The following is a 19917-nucleotide window of genomic DNA, read 5'->3' as shown; positions in this document are numbered from 1 at the left end:
AAGCTGGTTTGAATCCAAGTTAAAGCAACGGATTAGAAGACAGGTAGCTTAGGTTCCAACTCTGCCAATCTCCAACAGTTTAACAAGCCCCTGAACAGATCCTTTTGTCCCCTTTCATTCTCATAAATAAAATTCTGTCCTGCCTACACCCAGGACTGGATGGAAACTCAGATGAATAAATGTGGTAGAACCACTTTGCAAACTAGCACATTATTCACATTGAAGCGGTCGCTGTTTTTGTTACTAAGATTCTCTTTCTCTCTCTCTTTTAGAGATGTGGTCTTGCTATGTTACTCAGGCTGGTCTCTAACTTTTGTTCTTAAGTGATCCTCCCACCTAGGCCTTCCACAGTGGTAGGATTACAGGCGTGAGCCACCAATCCCAGCCGACACACAGAAATTCTTAACTGTGACTTCAGCAACACTGAACGCTATAATGAGGCACCCTGGGGGATTTGAATCTGAGCTGTGGTCTTTCCGAGAGCTACTCTGGCAACTGGTTTCTGGTAACTTCTGATTTACGAGGTGGGGAATTCTAAGTTTTAGACGCTGCAGAAGACTATACTTCAAGGGTTAAAGCTTTAAACTGTATTAATCTCTAGTTTCTACGACCTATCGTACAAATAAATATTTAATAGTTGAAAAACACAAAGGGAGCGTCCACATTTCCGTTGTCTCCCCACGTGTAAAATAATATTTAGTATTGAGTCTTCACAACTAGCAGCACAATGGGAAGAAACTGTAGAAAATCGTCACCTCCGCAAAAATGCACTTTCGCACATCGTTTTAACGTTTAAAGCGGACAGGATGCCAGGGTGGGAGAAGTACCTAATAGACAAGGTATAAACACGGGGGCGGGAACTAGAGCGCTCATCCACTTCCGGAGTACGGCAGGCGCAGCAAATATACGTCACCTAGGGAGGTGGGACTTCCATCCTGCGTATCGTAGTAGAGGGAAACCTAGAGGCCTCATTTCTGGGGGGTTTACGGACCCACCGGAGAAAGCAAACGGTACTAGAGGGACATCTTCTGGTTGGTTGTCTCGCCTGCGTTGCCCCCTCACCGCGGTTTCCGCAGCAGTGCAGGAGTTTGGACTAAAGCTCCGGGCGAGAGGAGGCCCTGCTTCTCCCCGCCATAGGCCTTTCTCTGGTCCCGTCGTTCTTCCGGGGCGCGGTGTCAGCCGCTGGGAAGCTCTCCAGCCTGGGCTTTCCCCCATCCTTACGCTCTCGTTGACGCGGTTCCGCCTGGAAAACCGCGGGTTCTGTATTATTTTACCTGTTAACTGAATGGGAGCAGGGAGAGCCTCCTGGGGTCCTGGGCGGTGGAGCAGCCTTTTGTAGAAGAATTAGAATAAAAGTTCTCCCGCGATCCGCTCCGAGGACACGCCTGCCTCATGGGAGTCCAGGGGCTCTGGAAGTTGCTGGAGTGCTCCGGGCGGCAGGTCAGCCCGGAAACGCTGGAGGGGAAGATCCTTGCTGTTGGTATCCTTAACGCATCCTCGATTTTTGGATGCAGTGATTTGTGGCTGGATTTTACTCGCGGTTTATATTTGGGTGCAGAGTGGTGTTTGCGGGATGCTGGTCTTTGGGGGAGGGGTGGGAGAGGAAGTTATAGAATTTTTTTAAACTAGGTTTTCTTTCTAAGTACAGTCGTCCCTAGGTGTCTGAGGGGGATTGGTTCCAGGACTCTCCCCCACCCGTACCAGGATATTCAAGTCCCTTATATAATAGCGTGGTATTTGCATATAAACTACGCACATCCTCCCGTGTACTTTAAATCTCTCTAGATTACTTATACTACGTAATACAATGTAAGTGCTGTGTAAACAGTTGTTATGCTGTATTTTTTAAAAATTGTATTTTTTTACTGTATTATTTATAATTTCTCCCCCAAATATTTTTGATCTGCGTTGGTTGAATCTGCGGAAGCGGGTGAATAAGGAGGGCAGACTGTATCTACTTTCCTCAGGCTTTGCAGTCATACAACTCTGTGAATTCTGGTTTTATCACTTTGGGGCTGTGCTTTAGTTCTCTCATCTGCCAAGTGGAGGTGGTAATAGTATCTACACACGGGATTAGGATGAGGAATAAAGGAATTACTTAAATGAAAGAAGTTTAGTGTAGTGTCTGGCACTGTTAATACTGTAAATCTTAAAATTATTATCCCGGCTGGGAGGTCAGCATGGAAAGAAGGAAGTAGGCTTCCGACTATTAGTTTTGTCGGCTGTCCTGAATGTTGCTTCATTTATGTTTCTTATGGTTTATAGAAGAGTAAGTGTGGACAGATGTTTGACTTTTTTTTAATTGACTTTTTAAAGGACTGTTTGTATACATGTTTGCCTGGTTTTGTTTGTGTCATTGGAATTAAAATTTTTTTCATTATCAAACATGTTACAATGTTTTTGAAATTTTGATCTTTTTATTCAAGTATTCAAGTTTTTTTGAATGCCTAGTTTGTCTCAGAAGCTGGTAGTTCTTATACTTGTTTCCTAAATGGGAACCTATGAGCCTGGGGCTAATAGGCTTGTGGAAAAGTCATGTAAGTAATTGCCGGGGGCGGGGGGCGGGGGGAGGAGCGATGCAATTCAAGAGTGTGTGGGAGTTCAGCAAAGGAGTCCTTAATTGAGGAGCCACAATGCTTCTGAATGCCCAAAACTTATAAGTAATGCAACATTGATAATTTTAAAAATATAGTAAGATTGTTACAATTTTTTAAGTGAATAATCTTCAAACACATCTGTAATGAAATTTTGGCTTGTAAATTTTGATGAAGGGTGCCTCGAATTGGGGAAAATAAAAGATTTTTTTTTTTTTTAAAGTACATGGGTTGTTGCTGCCCTCCAGCGGTTCCTCAGTGTCATTGCATTCTAAAGATTTCCTTAGAGCTATTGATGGATGAAAAGACAGTTTTTAGTGACAGGGACCTTTAAAACGTCAGCAAAGATTTACATCATTTTATGTTGCAGCTCTTATGATGAATTAAGAATTTGTAAAGTCATTGAGATTACATATGAAGTTTAACATTCTATTTTTTTAGGACAGTGTTAAAGTAAGGAAAGGTAAAGCATTTATTTTAGATTATCTATTTGTAGATGACTCAAAGAGGCCCTTTTGGCATGTGAAGTCATTTTCACAGGGTTATTAGGCTTATCTGAAAGAATGAATCATTATCTAAAGATGACTGTGAAAGATTCTAGTTATAATGGCAACTTCATATATATTACATAACTTCATATATATGTAAAAAGAATATCTGATTACTTGTTCTACAGTTGATTTCTCTTTGTTTCATTTTCATGGGAATTCAGACATATGAAATATATTTAGATTTTCTTGTATTGTTAATGAAGAACTTACCTGTGACTATACCAGGTTCATAATTTATTCTTGTTTCCCTAAATAAATTGTTTGGTCTTTTAACTATCTGTATAGCTGAGTGTCTTATTTATTTATACAATTTAAATGTCTGTGTTAAATAACACAGAATTAACAGTTTTATTTCTGTCTCTTATGGACTTTTGTAAAATGCATTTAAGTATATTAGCAAGATATTACTATCTCTTTGGCTATACATACTAAAGGGGATTAATTAAATTTTAAATCACCTAACTAGAGAACTAAAGAAATTTACTTTTTATTTCAAATTGTTGTTCTTTTGGGTCTTATATCTAAAGTGGTTTTTGGCTTTGCTGCAGATTTTAACCTTCCCAGGCCTGTGAGAAATTTAATTTTGCCTTCTATAAACTCATTGAAATTAGACAAGTCAAATTATGCAAATATTTTCAGCTTGTCTAATTTTACATATTTCTTTAAGAATTTCAAGCTGGAACTCTCGACCCTAGCCAAGAATTGACACCACCTGTGATTAATTAAAAAATTAAAAGGCCAGGCAGGCTGGCTCACACCTCTAATCCTAGCCCTCTGGGAGGCCGAGGTAGGAGACTGGTTTGAGGTCAGGAGTTTGAGACCAGCTTGAACAAGTGCAAGACCCCATCTCTACCAAAAATAGAAAAAATTAGCCAGGTGTGGTGGCACATGTCTGCGGTCCCAGCTACTCCAGCGGTGGCTAAGTTAGGAGGATCACTTGAGCCCAGGAGTTTGAGGTTGCAGCGAGTTATGATCATGCCATTGTATTCTACCTGGACAACAAAGTGAGACTCCATCTCAAAAATAAATAAATATAAATATATAAATAAAATTCAAAAAGTCTCACCTTAGTCTCTGATTTAGAATTTTAGGCATATGGGGTTTATTAGTTTATATGTTTCAAAAGCTTCATATCCTATTCTAATGGATAGAAGGATCAGGAGCCACTGATCTGTAATTAGATTTTCTCTCTTACAGAAACTCATTTAGTCCTGTGCTATAGTGTAGCAAGCAGAAACATTTATCCAGTACAATACAGATCTAAGTCAACGCTGGATCTGACCTCTAAGATGGATCCTTTATCCTACCACTTCTCATGGTCTCCACCGCTACCATCTCACTGAGACTCTTGTAACTAGTTTTAAAACTGGTGTTCTTATAGTTTATTCTTCACGTGTCCACCAGGGTGCTCTTTAACTCGAATTCTGGACACTTGCCAGGGGCTGTATCAACTCCGGCCATTCCTCCTCTCCTGCTGTGCTGTTCTTCCAAACTGCTGCATGCTTCTGTCCCAGGACCTTTGCATCTGCTGTTCATTTGCCTCCTGGTTTACTTCTCCACTCCTGTTGTTCACTCAGGCCTGTGTTACTGCTTCAGATTGGCCTTGCCTAACTAAAGTATACTGGACCACCCCTCCCAATCCAACCCTCCAGTGTCACTCTTTTGTCTTTTTCCTCTGCTCTGTTTTTTTCTTGGCACTTATCAACAGTCTAATGTATTTTATATCTATTACTTTATTTCTTTATTGTCAGTCTTCCCATTAGAATGCAAGCTTCTTGCAGATAGGGACCATATCTGTTTTGTTCACAGCTGTATCGTTTGATGTACATCCCTAGGGTCTTGGATAGGCCTGGCTCGCGGTGATAGTGTTCAAATATTAGAGGCATAAATATAACAATAGCTTGTTTTCCACTGGTTATTTTGTTACATGATGTTTGTTTAGTAAGTTGTTGATAGGCCTAAATTTTTTTTTATGGTAGTAAAAGTTAGGCAATGTACATTCACTTAATTATTAAACTTTTCAACTCATTTAATAGATATTTATTGTCTGCTCTGTGATAGGCCCTGTGAAAGGGAGTACAAGGCACAAAAGTGTGGTTTAGACAAGCCTTGGACATCAGGTTTGATTTCCTCCTCCCCGACTAGATTGGAATCTCCGTAGGGCAAATGCTTTGTTTTATTCAGTGTAGGAAATTGTTGCCACATAATAAACAATGCATTTTTGAATAGGAGTGTATAACTGGAGGTCTTTTTTTTTTTTTTTTTTTTGAGACAGAGTCTCACTCTGTTGCCCAGGCTAGAGTGAGTGCCGTGGCGTCAGCCTAGCTCACAGCAACCTCAAACTCCTGAGCTCAAGCGATCCTACTGCCTCAGCCTCCCGAGTAGCTGGGACTACAGGCATGCACCACCATGCCCGGCTAATTTTTTCTATATATATTTTTAGCTGTCCATATAATTTCTTTCTATTTTTAGTAGAGATGGGGTCTCGCTCTTGCTCAGGCTGGTCTCGAACTCCTGAGCTCAAACGATCCGCCCACCTCGGCCTCCCAGAGTGCTAGGATTACAGGTGTGAGCCACCGCGCCCGGCCTGGAGGTCTTAATCTAAGCTGAAGAAGGGATCTTTCGATCTCAGTAGGACGGAACTGGGCTGGGAGTGGGAGAAACTTTCAGGCAGAGGAAGGAGCATGTGAGAAGACCCTGGAGGCAGGAAGGAGTTTAGGGATTTCCAGGGATTGAGTAAAAACCAGTGGATTGAAATGAGAGAGGCCAGATCATCTAGGGCTTCACAGGCCATGGGAAGAAGTTTTAGATATTACCCTAAAGGCCATGGGAAGCTTCAAAGAGTTTTCAATGAAGATATATTGGTGAAATCTAATACATGCCTTTAAGATATATCAGAAGGTAGAATTGATAGGTAATGATTGAACGAGGGGAGTGTGTGGTATGAAACCCAGAACTGTGGCTTGGGTGAATGGCGGTGACGTTCATGACATGGGGCATGAACAGCCTGGTGGAAAAGATGTGGAGCTGAGTTCTGATCATGTTAAGCGTGAAATGTCTGGGAGACATCGGATAGAGACGTCAGCTAGGCTGTCCCCTCTGGGGTCAGGAGAGTGCTCTGGGTAGACAAATGCATGTGGATACTGTGTGGGGTGTGGGATGTGTTGAGCTAGCCTTGGTAGAAAGTGCAGGCAGGAGGAAAGAAGGGGGCTAAAAAAGATCACTGGTGAAGTGACCACTTTCACGGTGAGTTACAGGAGCTGGCGAAGAGATTGAGAGCAGGAAAACCAGCAGAGTGCTGTGTTACCCTTTCTTATGGACAAATATAAAATAAATTGTGCAAGAAGCATTTTTTTAAGAAAAGTTTAAAAATATAAGAAAACTCCAAGACAAAAATATGAATTACCTTTAATATTAAGCAGATGTAACTATACTTAATATTTTGGTGTCTGAACTTCTAGTTTTTTATATTTAAAAAAATTACATATACTGTATTAGAAAATGGAATTATGCCATATATACCTTTTTAACCTGTTTTATTTCCTTTAATAATATTTTGTGACTATCTTCCTTGTCACCGTGTATGCTTGTAACTTCGCTTTTTAAGGGCTCCTTGGTATTCTAGTAAATAGATATAATTAGTTTTTAAAAACCTGTTAGAAAACTTATACATTGTTTTTCATATTTTCATTATTATAAATAAACATTCTTATAAATCTTTTAAATCTGTGATGATTTTCTAAGGATCAATGTCTAGAAGTGGAATTTTTAGGTAAAATAGAATGTTAAGTTTTTCACTATGAATTATTGAATGGTCTTCCAGAAAATTTGTGCTAATTTATTAATATTCTTTAGTGATCATTAGTTTTTTAAAAGAAGCAATTCTTTGCAATTAGACATTTTAAAGTACAAAATCATATCTGTGTGATTTTAAAATTGAGTACGCGAATAGTACTAACAAGGGCGCAATAAAGTGAACCGACTTTAGGTAGATTCCATGAGGGCCAAACATTTTATAGTTTCAGATGAATAGAGATGAATGTTTGATGTTCAAAGTTTGGATAATATCAGTCATTAAGAAATTGAAATTGTGAGGATGAGGGAAGAAATTCCAATATGTTTTCCATTAACAAATTCTCTCAGATATTAGCATTTGGTTAAACCAAGCACTTAAAGGAGTCCGGGACCACCATGGGAATGCAATAGAAAATGCTCATCTTCTCACTTTATTTCATCGGCTCTGCAAACTATTATTTTTTCGAATTCGCCCTATTTTTGTGTTTGATGGGGATGCTCCACTCTTGAAGAAACAGACTTTGGTAAGTGTCATATAATTTTTGGTAAGCATCAGATAATTTTTTTCCTTGCATTCTTAGAACAATTCACTTAAAATTTTTATTTTCTCTTTGGAATTTTAGAAACGGGCTTATTTTGACACATATGCAATTTAATTTTAACTGCTTTTCTATTTATCTTGAACAAATACCTTTTCTTTAAAAAAAAAGTTTAATGAGAGTACATTGTGCATGCAATAATAAAATTTAACTTTTAAATAAAATTAACTACTAAAATTCTCAATTGAGGCTTTTCCCATTAGAGTATCTTCTTAGGTGTTCTATATTTATTGCATCTGTGCTGCCACCACTGGGAACATCGTGGAAACTCTACGTGAGAATTGCCTTCCTGAATCTGAGACAGTGTCCTCGGTAATAGCAAGCCTTCTTTTAAAGGCAAATCAGACTTTAGGAGTAAGCAATGTCATGTGGTGACTAAAGCAGGTTATCCAGGAATTAAACTGGACATGATGTAAAAGAATGAGTTTCTTTATTTTTCTGAAAGTAGTTTTAAAAAATGTGTGTGAGAAGCTGAGGTGGAAGTATCACTTGAGCCCCAGAGTTTGAGTCCAGCCTGGGCAACATAGGGTGACCCTGTCTCTAAAAATAGAAATAAATATGTTTGAATAATCCAAATGACAGTACCCACTTGGATATAAACTTTTATTTTTGTTTGTATTTTTTTTGAGACAGGGTCTCAGCCGGGCTAGAGTGCAGTGGCATCATTATAGCTCACTGCAACCTCGAACTCCTGGGCTCAAGCGGTCCTCCTGCTTCAGCAAGAGGTAGCTGGGACTACAAGTACATGCTACTGCACCTGGTTAATTTTTATATTTTTTTGTAGAGATAGGGTCTCACTATGTTGCTCAGGCTGGTCTTGAACTCCTGGCTCCAAGCAATTCTCCTGCCTCAGCCTCCCGAAGTGCTGGGATTACAGGCGTGAGCCACCATACCCACCCATAGAAATGTTTTTAATAGACTAATATCCTGAAGTAAAATCTTATATTCTTTTTTTCATAGGCTAAGAGAAGGCTGAGAAAGGATTGCGCATCCAGTGACTCCAGAAAAACTACGGAGAAGCTTTTGAAAACATTTTTGAAAAGACAAGCTATCAAAACTGCCTTCCAAAGCAATAGGCAAGAGGAAAATTACATTACTTTTAGAGATTAATTTTTTTAAAAATATTGTTGTGTTGAATTACTGTAGTGATCTTTCCCTATCTAATTTCAACTCTCAATAGAAAATAGGGAGTGATGATCAGTGAAACCAATTTGATGGTGAGTACATGTGGTGCTTATTTTTCCATTCTTGGGATACTTCACTTAGTAGAATGAGTTCCAGCTCTATCCAGGAAAATACAAGAGGTGCTATATCACCATTGTTTCTTATAGCTGAGTAGTACTCCATGGTGTATACAGATACCACATTTTATGTGGGGTGGGGAGGGGATGGGTGTATACATACATAGTGAGTGCGATGCACACCGTCTAGGGGGATGGACAAGCTTGAAGCTCTGATTCGGGGAGCGGGGGGGCAAGAACAATATACGTAACCTAAACTTTTGTACCCCCATAATATACTGAAATAAAAAAAAAAATAAAAAAAAATAAATAGAGAAAGTGAGATCATTAAAAAAAAAGAAAATAGGGAGTAAAAGAAGAGGAATAAGTAGGATACCATTCGACTTGGTAATTTGAAGTTGTGAAAATTCTCTGTTCTGTGAGATTCAACTTTGCTAATGAGAAAGGAAAGCCATAGTGTTGCATTGTGCATGCCTTTTACTTTTATAATGCTCTTCTTTTTGACTGTAGCTGAGACTGTGGCCAAGATGCTGAGGATCCCCAGCCAGTCTCCTTTCTCTCTAGGTTGAACTTATTTTCCACAGCAGTAGCCTGAGGGGAGCCAGGTCGAGAGTGCGGACATCCTTGCCTGGATGTTTCCTTCCCCTTCATCTCCTGAACAGGGTTTGTGGAATCAGTGGGGGAGTATTACTGACTCAGAATACTGTTTCCTATAATCCCTGTTTAAAGATCTGTGTTCTTTTCAGAAATGAAGCACTACCCAGTCTTACGCAAGTTCGAAGAGAAGATGACATCTATGTTTTGCCCCCTTTACAAGAGGAAGAAAAACATAGGTAAATGTTTAACTATTTAAGAGTTATTATTTTAATCATTGCTATATTCAAGCAGGTTTAAACCTTTCTGTTTTATCTACATGATAAGGCATGTGGGAATTTATTAATGCATCTGAAATATGCATTCTCTATACCTTTTAGAATATTTTTCAAAGACCAAATTTTTTTATTTACTGACTTGTTTTTGTGTTGTGATGATTTGTGATTCCTTGTTCCTTTTCGTTCTGAAGAGCCTCTGCTACCATCGTGGATTCAAAATTCACCAAGACATGAGTTTCAGTTTTTCCTATGCTTTGCTTACGCATGCGTTCTCTACCTACTGCTCAGCCCAATATTGTCCCTCTCACCACCACATCTGGCTATGTTCTGGTTGATAAATCTGGGAGATGTTTTGCACTTCTCAGTGTGCTCGACTTCTCTGCCCCCCTTAACACCGTGCCTGCCCTGTCCTGCTGTTTTGGCACCTCTCTGGCCTCTCCTTCTCAGCTCTTCTGTTGATGACTCTTCCTCTGGCTGGCTGCTTCTGTGTTTGATGTGAAGGTGGAGGACCAGAGCCTTGACAGTTTGTCTCTCCCTCTCCCCATTCCTGTCCCAGGGGCTCCCAAGTGTGAGCTAAAATAAAATCCTAAGCCTCCTGCCAACTGAACAGACCTCTCTTGGCCACTGGAATTCTAGAAAAACCTTAAAACTGAGTTCCCAGCCATGAAGGGAAGGTTGGACATACCTCATGACACCCACTTCCTTTGGAGTTTAGATACAATTGATCAGCATTAATGTTAAAACAGAGATCATAAAACTGACAAAACAGACTCTTTGTGACAATAAGATACTAAATTATCAGCAGGACCTAAAGCTATGCAGAGTGAGGATTATAAATCACCTGCAGGCCATCAGTTTGCTTAACAGGTCACTTGAGTCAGTGTATTGTGGCTTATCTCTGATTAAAAGACTTCCTTAACTTAAAATATTCCAAGCCTTTACACAAAGCTTCATTTTTTTAACCAATTACAAAGCAAAGACTCTTTGTACCCATCTATAACCTGTAAGCCTAACCTTTTCTGGCTAAACCAGTGACCAGTGTACATCTTCCATGTATGATTTATGATTTTACCTGCAACTCTTGTCTCTCCAAAATGTATAAAACCAAACTGTAACCCAACCATCTTGGGAACACTTGCTCAAGACTTCTTTGATGTGGCTCCACAGGCCATGGTCACACATATTTGGCTCAGAATAAACCTCTTTAAATTATTTTAGAGTTTGGGGTTTTTTTTTTTTTTCCATTAACACAAGAGACAGAGTAGCTTTTGAGTCAGCTCATTTCTCTTTATTTCCACTGCCATCACCTTCACCTTTTCCCCAGGTTACAGTGGTAGCTTCCAGACTTCTTTCTGTCTTTGTCTTTGATCTTACCTTTTGTAATAACCTTTCCCCACCAAGCTCTGCTTTGTATTATATTATAGAATCTGTTTAAAACCAAAATCTGATATTGTCATTTCTTTGCTTAGAACACTTCCTAGCTTCTCATTTCTTTAGGATGAAATTCCAACTCCTTAATCATACTTTCCAGTCTCGTCCCGTGCTCTCTTCGTACTGCCCACAGGCAGGCTTTCTTTTCCTTGTTTCTAGGTGGTTATAGAACTTAGTTCTTTTATCTGGAACACTTTTCTCCACATACCTCCCCACACCTAACAACTAGACTCCATACTTGTTTGTCACTAACTCCAACCAATGCAGGAGATTCCAGAAAGCTGTTGTGACCCACCCAGATTGGGGTAGAGTGACTCTGTTTATTGTACTTTTAGCAACCTGCTCTTCTCTTGTGGTGGAAGTTAGTGGATTATACTGTAATTTCTTACTCACACGACCCCCCGCCAGACCATGAGACCAAGGCAGCACAGATCTTGCTGGCTTATTCAGCATTGTATCCTCTATAGCTAGCAGCACCTTGCACAAGAAATGTTTTTGTAAGTAGTCATTAAAAGTCATAGATATTATGAATATGTGCTTGACTTTCAGTTCAGAAGAGGAAGATGAAAAAGAATGGCAAGAAAGAATGAATCAAAAACAAGCATTACAGGTACTTAGATAATTTTTGAAATCAGAATATATTGTTTGAAATGAATGACCTGCAAAGAATAATATTAATGAGGTAGTATAAATTTATGGAAGTTCCTGATAAAAAGTAAAGACAGATGCCTTTTTTATTGTGTGTATATATGTGTGCATGCGTGTGTGTGTGTGTGTGTGTGTGTATATATATATATATATATAAAAAATACTCGTGCATACATATATATATGGAATTTGCCACTATGCATCTATGTATCCAAAATAAGCCATTTTTCTTTTACAACCAATTAAGTAACCAATCAGTAAATAGTAATACATGCTTGTGTGAAAATATAGAAAATGTACACCCCAAAATAACTTACAGTAACATTTTGGTATTATTAGTTCATTCTTCCCCCTGCTCCATATAGCTGAATACCTCTGTGTGTATGTGTGTGTGTGTGTATTTGGTATATGCATATGTATCAAATGCACATGTGTACGTATATATGTATGTCTGTGCATATGTTCTAGTTATCATTGTGTAACTTAGTGGTGTGAAAACATCATTTATTATCATCTGTCACGGTTCTGGGGGCTGATGAGCTCAACCAGGCAGTTCTCTCTTGGAGTCTCTAATGTAGATGAGGTCAGACTGTAGCTGGGGATGGAGATGGTTCCTCACTCGCGTGTGTGGCAGTTGGTGCTGGCTGTCAGCTAGACTTCAGTGTGGCCAGCCACCAGAACACCTGCCTGTGGCCTCTCCATGTGGCCTGGGTTTTTCACAACATGGTGTCTGTGTGCTGAGGGTAGGTGTCCCAAGAGAAAGTTACAGGCAGGAACTTGCTGCCTTTCTAAGTTGTGCAGCATCCTTTCCACCAGATTCTATTCACTAGAAGCTAGTTACTAAGGCCAGCCCTTATTAAAGAGGAAGAAAATTAGACAGGAAGAATGTCAAAGAGTTTGTGGACATGTTTTTAAAAACAATACCACACATATTTTAATGAATAACATGTTTTTACAAAGTGAGGTTATACTGTATATGTGTTTTTTCATATACTTTTTTTTTCAAGTTTTTCAGTGTAGCAGATAACATTCTTTGATCCCCAAATTTACTGTTTCTTGTTTGTTCACATTGTTTTGGTGTATCTGGCAGATGACTTTTGAGCGAAACCTTGGGATCCTTCAATTTGTGGAGGTGCTGCATTATCGTGCAGCCAGTGATAGCAGTCTTGCTTGGTTAAGGCCATGGGCCTCGGGGACCTGCATTTTGGTCCAGGCTCCACTGTTCACCAGCTGTGTGATCTTAGGCAGATTAACTTCTCCAAGGCTTTACTCCCCACTCCTGCTTTTTTTTTTTTTTTTTTTTTTTTGTAAAACAAAACTGATACTGATTGATGACTTCCTCATGGGGGTGGTGGGAGTATGAGTGAGGGAAAGCACAGGAAATGCTGAGTGTAATGACAAGCTTGTCTTAAGTGCTTGCTGCTTTGTGCATACACACATACAGGACCACAAGCTGCATTAGTCTATCTTTTTACTAACGAAGGATTTTAAAGTACTTTTGGTAATTAGTTAAAATTTAGAAAAGTTATATACGCTTCCATATCTGTGAATTTCTCACTTTTAATTTCATTTTTTATTTTAGGTTAAGAGCAAAATAAAACTAATCTAATTAAGGGGATTATAGATATTGCTCAAATTCATAAGGCTCATTTCTGCCTCAGGGCCTTTGCATTTGCTGTTCCTTTGGCCTGGGATGTACTGTCCCTGGTCAGGCCCTTTGGTATCTTTCAAGTACCTGCTCGCAGGTCCTCTTTTTAGTGAAGTCTTTTCTACCTATCAAACAAATCCTTTTTTTTTCTCTTTCTGTTCTTCAAATCACTTTCATATCAGATTAAGCTGCTTATTTTCACTTACTTATTTGTTTATCATATGCCTTCCTTCACTCCTAAGAGTAGGGGCCTTATCTGGCATATCCTCCACAATATCCTACCACCTAGCACAGTGCCCAGTGACTTAGCGGTGCCTGGTGAGCATTTTTTCTTTTGAATGAATGAAAGAGTGAATGGATACATTCTCTGATCTGCCTATTCACTTTGATGCCTATCATAGATTATGTGCAACTGTGTTTAGCCTACTGTAGATTTTGTAGAACTGTGTTTATGATCTAAGCACAATAAATATTTATTTAATTATAAAAAATACTCTGTAATGGTAAATAGAACTAAGTGTGTGAAATGTAAATTTCATGATGTTGTTTTACTCTTTACAGGAAGAGTTCTTTCATAATCCTCAAGCGATAGACATTGAGTCTGAGGACTTCAGCAGCCTGCCCCCCGAAATAAAGCATGAAATCTTGTCTGATATGAAAGAATTTACCAAGCGAAGAAGAACATTATTTGAAGCAATGCCAGAGGTGAAATAGACAATAGTACATTAATACTAGAATTAAGAACTTTAGCAAAACTTTTTATTAGAAGAGAAATTGATAAGCAATACTTCTACAATATCTCAGTTAACAGTAAACAGCATTTGTGTATCTCAGAGATCTTATGAAGCATTGTATATTTATAAGCTTGAGCTTTCAAACACTCAAAGAAGTCTTTCTTGACTTTCCACCCAAGACGAGGTCTTTTCTCCTGCTCTGTGTTCTCACAGCTCTCTGTGATGTCATTTGATAGTTCTTAGCTCCCAAATGTGCCTGTGGTACTCACCTCTGTATTTTCAGCACCCAGCTCTGTATCTTTCCTATAGTAAATGCCTGATATATATTTCGTGGTTCAGTTCTTTGCTTAGTTCATAAAAGTTACTTTAACCCAAAATTTATGTTATCTATAAAAACTAATAGTAATATAGAATCTAATCACAATGGGAAAATATGTTCTAACTTGAAATTACAGATATACTTTATTCTGCTACAGCCCTAGAAATGCCACTGGATCTCCATGTTCCTTCTCTTTCTTTCTGAACAGTGGGAATGGGGCTTCTTCAACTTGGAACATCTTATGGTGGCTCCACAGCCCCAGAAAACTGGAGTAGGGGGTGGAGTGTGGGGTTGGGTATTGTCAAACACATCTACTGAGCATGCTACCATTAATTACTCCCTGCGTTTAGTTGCTAGTTAACGAATTCTTTTTTCTTTGCTGCTACCACCTATTATTTCTAACATAGTTTTCCTATATTTAATATAGGACAGAACATAATAAGTAGCATTATTGTCCCTAGTGAGTGGATGTAGTAGTGTTTTTTATTTTCTATAGACTTTTGACTGTTTCTTAAATTGATACCAGAAATATGAAAAAGGCAGGATAAATTTCTTTTCCCATCACTGCCTTCTGTTTTTCCACAAAGAATGTGAAAATAGGAGAATACTAAGGTGCACAGAAATAATATCCTTGAGTCTTTGAGTAAATTTATTTTCATTTCAGGGGAAAAGTCCAGGCTCAGTCTATCTGTCAGGCATTTTATTTCCTGAGTTGAAAGGATCTCTGGGTGGTAGTTGAAATAGAATTTCTGTTATGTAAACAAAAGTGGGAAGGAATGTGAGAAAAAGAGACAGTCCGTAATGATTTACTCTTCTTGATTTTCTTTCTGCAACCACAGAGTCTCTGGGATTCGTAGACTATAGGGTAGAGTGGAGTAACAGCTCATTGGATCTGGAATTTTGATTGAGTAGAGAAGTTCTGGGTCATCCCTGTTGGACCTTGTGTCATCTGTACATGGTGCAAATGTAATGTTGTTGATATAGTAGTGATGGTAAATAATAATAGTAGTCGTCATGATCATAATACAGTTGTCCCCTCTTATCTGCAGTTCTGCTTTCTGTAGTTTTAGTTACCTGTGGTCAAGCACGGTCTGAAGATATTAAGGGGAAAATCCCAGAAATAAACAATTCATAAGTTTTAAATTGCTGCTGTACTGAGTAGCTTGAAGAAATCTCATGCCATCCCTCTCTGCCCCACCTGGGACATGAATCCTCCCTTTGTCCAGTGTCTCCACTCTGTAGACAATCCCTGCCTCTTTGCCACTTAGTAGCCCCTCAGTTATCAGATTGAGTATCATGGTACTGCAGTGCTTGTGTTCAAGTCACTCTTATTTTATTCAATAATGGTCCCTAAGCACAAGAGTAGTGAGGCCGGCGATTTGAACATGCCAAAGAGAAGCCATAAAGTGCTTCCTTTAAGTGAAAAGATAAAAGTTCTCGACTTAATACAGAAAGAAGAAAAACTGTTCTGAGGTTGCAAAGATCTATAGTAAAAATGAATTTTCTACCCATGAAATTGTGAAGAAAGAAAAAGAAATTAGTGCAAGTTTTGCTATTGTCCCACAAACTGCAAAAGTTACAATCACAGTGTGTGATAAGTGCTTAATTAAGATGGAAAAGGCATTGAGTTTTTGGATGGAAGACATACGCAGAAACATGTTCTGATTGATGGCAGTTGGGTTCAGTACTATCTGCGGTTTCAGGTATCCACTGGGGGTCTACTCCCCTGAGAGTAAGGGAGGGGGCTGCTACTATAGTAACAAAATCAATTGTAAATCAATCTGCATTTGATCCCACATCTACCATGTGTTAGCCATGTGACTATAGGGAGGTTACCTAACCTATTTGTGTCTCGATTTCTTCATTTGTAGAATGGAGGTATTATCTGTTTCATTGGATGGTTTTGAAAATAAAATGAGGTAGTATAGGTAAAAGCACTTAGAAGAATGCCCTCCACAGGAAATGCTTTATAAAGGTTAACTGTTACCAATAACTATGATTGCTGTGATTTATTCTGTGTCTTTTATGGGACAAGGGCTGTGCTAGGCACTTTGCTTGCATATATATTTGCATTCTAGAAGGTTGTCTATCTGTTAAGCCCTAATCAAATGTCATAGTGACTGCCAGGCATTATATACTCAGTAAATGTTTTTTGAATAAACGATTAAATCATAAACAGTACTCATGATTTTTTTTCCCAGTTCTTTTTGTTTTAAAGATTATTTTTTTAAACAGGCAGTTATAGTTTTTTCTGCTATCAATTTTATAATGTGAAACTACCATCAATGAAAAAAGCCGATTATTCCTTTGTCCCCTTTAGGAGAAAGGAGTGGAAATATGGTAATATTATCTATATTCAATATAAAATAATTTTATTTGTTTATTTTGCCTTTAGGAGTCCAATGACTTTTCACAATACCAACTCAAAGGTTTGCTTAAAAAAAACTATCTAAACCAACACATAGAACAGGTCCAAAAGGAAATGAATCAGCAACATTCAGGACAAATCCAAAGGCAATATGAAGACGAAGGGGGCTTTTTGAAGGAGGTAGAGTCAAGGAGAGTGGTCTCTGAAGACACTTCACATTACATCTTGATAAAAGGTATCAGGCATTGTCATTTATTTGACTGTTAAAAACCAAAAATGTGTCATGGCTCTGTATTTTCTATAAACTACCACCCCTGGATAACATTAATGAAGTCCTATTTATGTAATAACAATTTTATGTAGCTATTAATGGATCAACTACTATAGTGCCAGCCCACTTTACAATTGGCTAACGAATTAACTCCTACCTGCTGATTAAGTGAAAATTTATAACTTAATTTATGAGAAACAGTATTTTCTTGTTCATCTTACTAGAAGTGTACTGTCACGGTGTAAAACTGGATCGTGAGCAATGTTTTAATTCTTCTTCAGGTATTCAAGCCAAGAAAGTTGCGGAAGTGGATTCAGAGCCTCTTCCTTCTTCCAGCAAAATGCACAGCATGTCTTTTGACGTGAAATCATCTCCATGTGAAAAAGTGAAGCCAGAGGAAGAGGCCGGTGCCGCCCCTCCTTCTCCAAGAACTTTGCGGGCTGTGCAAGCTGCCCTGCTGGGGAGCAGCTCGGAAGAGGAGTTGGCGAGTGAAGATCGAGGGCAGCTCAGTGAGCGGAGCCCACGTGCTGCTGCGAGTGAGGGTTCCCTGTCCCCGCGGACTCTCTGCGCTATTCAGAGAGCTCTAGATGATGATGAAGATGTCAAGGTGCCTACCGGGGATGCCGTGGAGCTGGGAGGGCCAGGAGCAACCAAACTGCTTCTAGACAGTTCCACTGATTTCGAGGACGGACTTAAAGTGAGCAATGGGAAAGGAGTGTCTTTGACTGCAGTACCGGCTTCCACCAGTGTGAACTCCGCGGAGGAGCGTGCGGCCGGCACTGGTGACCAGAGAGGACTGACAGACTCAGCTCCTTTACTGAGTACTGTCTTTTGTCAAGGCAGTGAATCTGATGTCCCAAAAGAACTTATTCACGTGGTGGACGAAGCCTTTCAGGCAAGTGACGGATCCGCCGTTGAAGACAGAAAAGCTCCACTTCGCTCGGAAAGTACAGTGGTTACACACAGGGACGCACCCGGGCTCGCGAGGGGAAAGGAACTGGCACGGGCACCGCCAACAAGTGCAAGCTCCGTGTCCAGAAGCAAAACAACATATACCAGAATACTCGAGCCACAGAAAGATGTTTGCCCATCTGAGAGTAAACATGCTTCCTCTGTTCTTTCAAGTGATGATGAAACAGAATGTGAACAAAATCCTGCTTCTGAAGTCACTGGTACTGTCAGTTTGCAAGAAACGAGTAACATAGTAAGTGTCCCTTCAGAGGCAGTAGGTAACTTAGAAAATGTGGTATCATTTTCTGCTAAAGAGCACGAGAATCTCCTAAAAAACATCCAAGAACAGGAGATGATTGAATCTGCAGGCCGGGGTTTAATTTCAGTTCCAAAGTCCGTGGAACCAATGGAAATCCACTCCGAAGAAAGTGAATCTGATGGTAAGTGCTTGTGTTCTCTTAGAGATAGGGACTGGTAGGATTTCACAGCTGTAGGAACTGAGAGAGCCTTTACTGTAGTCCCATTCTCACATTTCACAGATGTGGAACCAGAGACTTGGACCGGAGGGTAAAATGACTTTCCCAGGGACACACAGCTAGTAATGGAACCTTGGCCTTCCCTGTTTTGCTTTGCTTTTTGTTGTTTTTTTTTAAGGGGCAGAGTGCCCTAGTTGGAAAAGGTAAAGGTGCGTTTCCCTCTAGTTTTTAAAAACTCTTCATTTTGAAATAATTACAAACTTTAAAAAGTTGTAAGAATGTTAAAAAACACTCTGGTTCCTTCACCAAGCACCTCAGTGGCTAGTATTTTATCACATTTGCTTTCTCTTCTCTCCCTTCCTGTCACTTTTAGGTATAGATCTATACCTATACACACATATATACTGTTGATTCTCATCATTCCTAGATTCCATATTTGCAAAATTGCCTACTCACTAAAACTTATTTGTGACCCCAGAATCAATACTCACTGTGATGTCTTTGTGGTCGTTTATGGACAATTTGCAGAGCAGGGAAAAATTTGACCTGCCACACCGTCCCCTGCTGAGGTTGAGCAAGGCTTTGCCTTGTTTCAGCACTTCTCCAGAGATGACCAGAGGGTGGAGGCGGTAGAGGACTGTGCAGTACAGAGCAAGAAGCTCTGGCCCTGGCCCTGGGGCCAGTTGGACCAGGTTTGAATCCCAACTCTGGCACCTATTAGTGGGGTGACCTCAGGCAAGTCACTTAATACTTGAAAGCTTGTTTCTCATGTGTAAAATAAAGAAAACAGACTCTACTGAGATGGTGGTTTTTAGGATTTAAGATAATTATATGAAATATGTTGTATATTTGCTAGTTTAGCATTTGCAATGACTATAGACCGTAGCTACTTTGAGTAATGAGAATCGACTGCACACGCGTGCTCACGCGCGCGCACACACACACACACACACACTTGTTTCCTGGTATCTGCCAGATTCCTTCACTTTAAAGTTACATTTCCCCTTTTTAATTAATAAGTATTTTGTGGAAAGGAATTTTTGTTCCTATGTAAATATGCTGTTCCTGAACAAACTTTCACCTACTTGTTTTAGTAGATATTGATGATTTTTACCTATATAAATTGTTACTATGATGGTTGATGGTTGCCAAATGGTAGTTTCCTAAGTCCATCACTCCTTATATATTTATTAGTTGGCATCCTACTATAGGGAAGATCTTTCCCTTCTCCCCCATTTATTTTTTTAAATCACTGTGGACTCCTGAATTCCTATTCTATTCTATGAGTTATAATCTGATACTATCATAATTTATGTCGTTGCTGGAATTGTTCCAGCTTTGGCCAGAAGGGGCCCCTTCAAGCTGGCTCTTGACCAGTGGAGGGCTCCTTCAAGTGGCTTTTGACAATTCCGCATTATA

General features: G+C 39.4%; 1 protein-coding gene across 1 annotated transcript in view; it reads left to right on the top strand.

Annotated features, from left to right (window-relative positions):
• The first annotated feature begins 1003 nt into the window (after positions 1 to 1003).
• ERCC5 (ERCC excision repair 5, endonuclease) overlaps positions 1004 to 19917 on the top strand; it is a 30489-nt gene continuing 11575 nt past the window's right edge. The window contains exons 1-8 of the mRNA XM_069467584.1: positions 1004 to 1480; positions 7289 to 7464; positions 8500 to 8615; positions 9527 to 9613; positions 11633 to 11693; positions 13941 to 14084; positions 16828 to 17035; positions 17353 to 18462. Coding sequence (XP_069323685.1) covers positions 1393 to 1480; positions 7289 to 7464; positions 8500 to 8615; positions 9527 to 9613; positions 11633 to 11693; positions 13941 to 14084; positions 16828 to 17035; positions 17353 to 18462 — 1990 coding nt within the window. The 5' untranslated portion in view covers positions 1004 to 1392. The remainder of the gene's footprint in view (positions 1481 to 7288; positions 7465 to 8499; positions 8616 to 9526; positions 9614 to 11632; positions 11694 to 13940; positions 14085 to 16827; positions 17036 to 17352; positions 18463 to 19917) is intronic.

This window comes from Eulemur rufifrons, chromosome 4 (genome assembly GCF_041146395.1).
Source record: "Eulemur rufifrons isolate Redbay chromosome 4, OSU_ERuf_1, whole genome shotgun sequence".
Taxonomy (NCBI): Eukaryota; Metazoa; Chordata; class Mammalia; order Primates; family Lemuridae; genus Eulemur; species Eulemur rufifrons.
The sequence above is the reverse complement of the archived record's forward strand: the minus strand, read 5'-3'. Positions and strand labels throughout refer to the sequence as shown.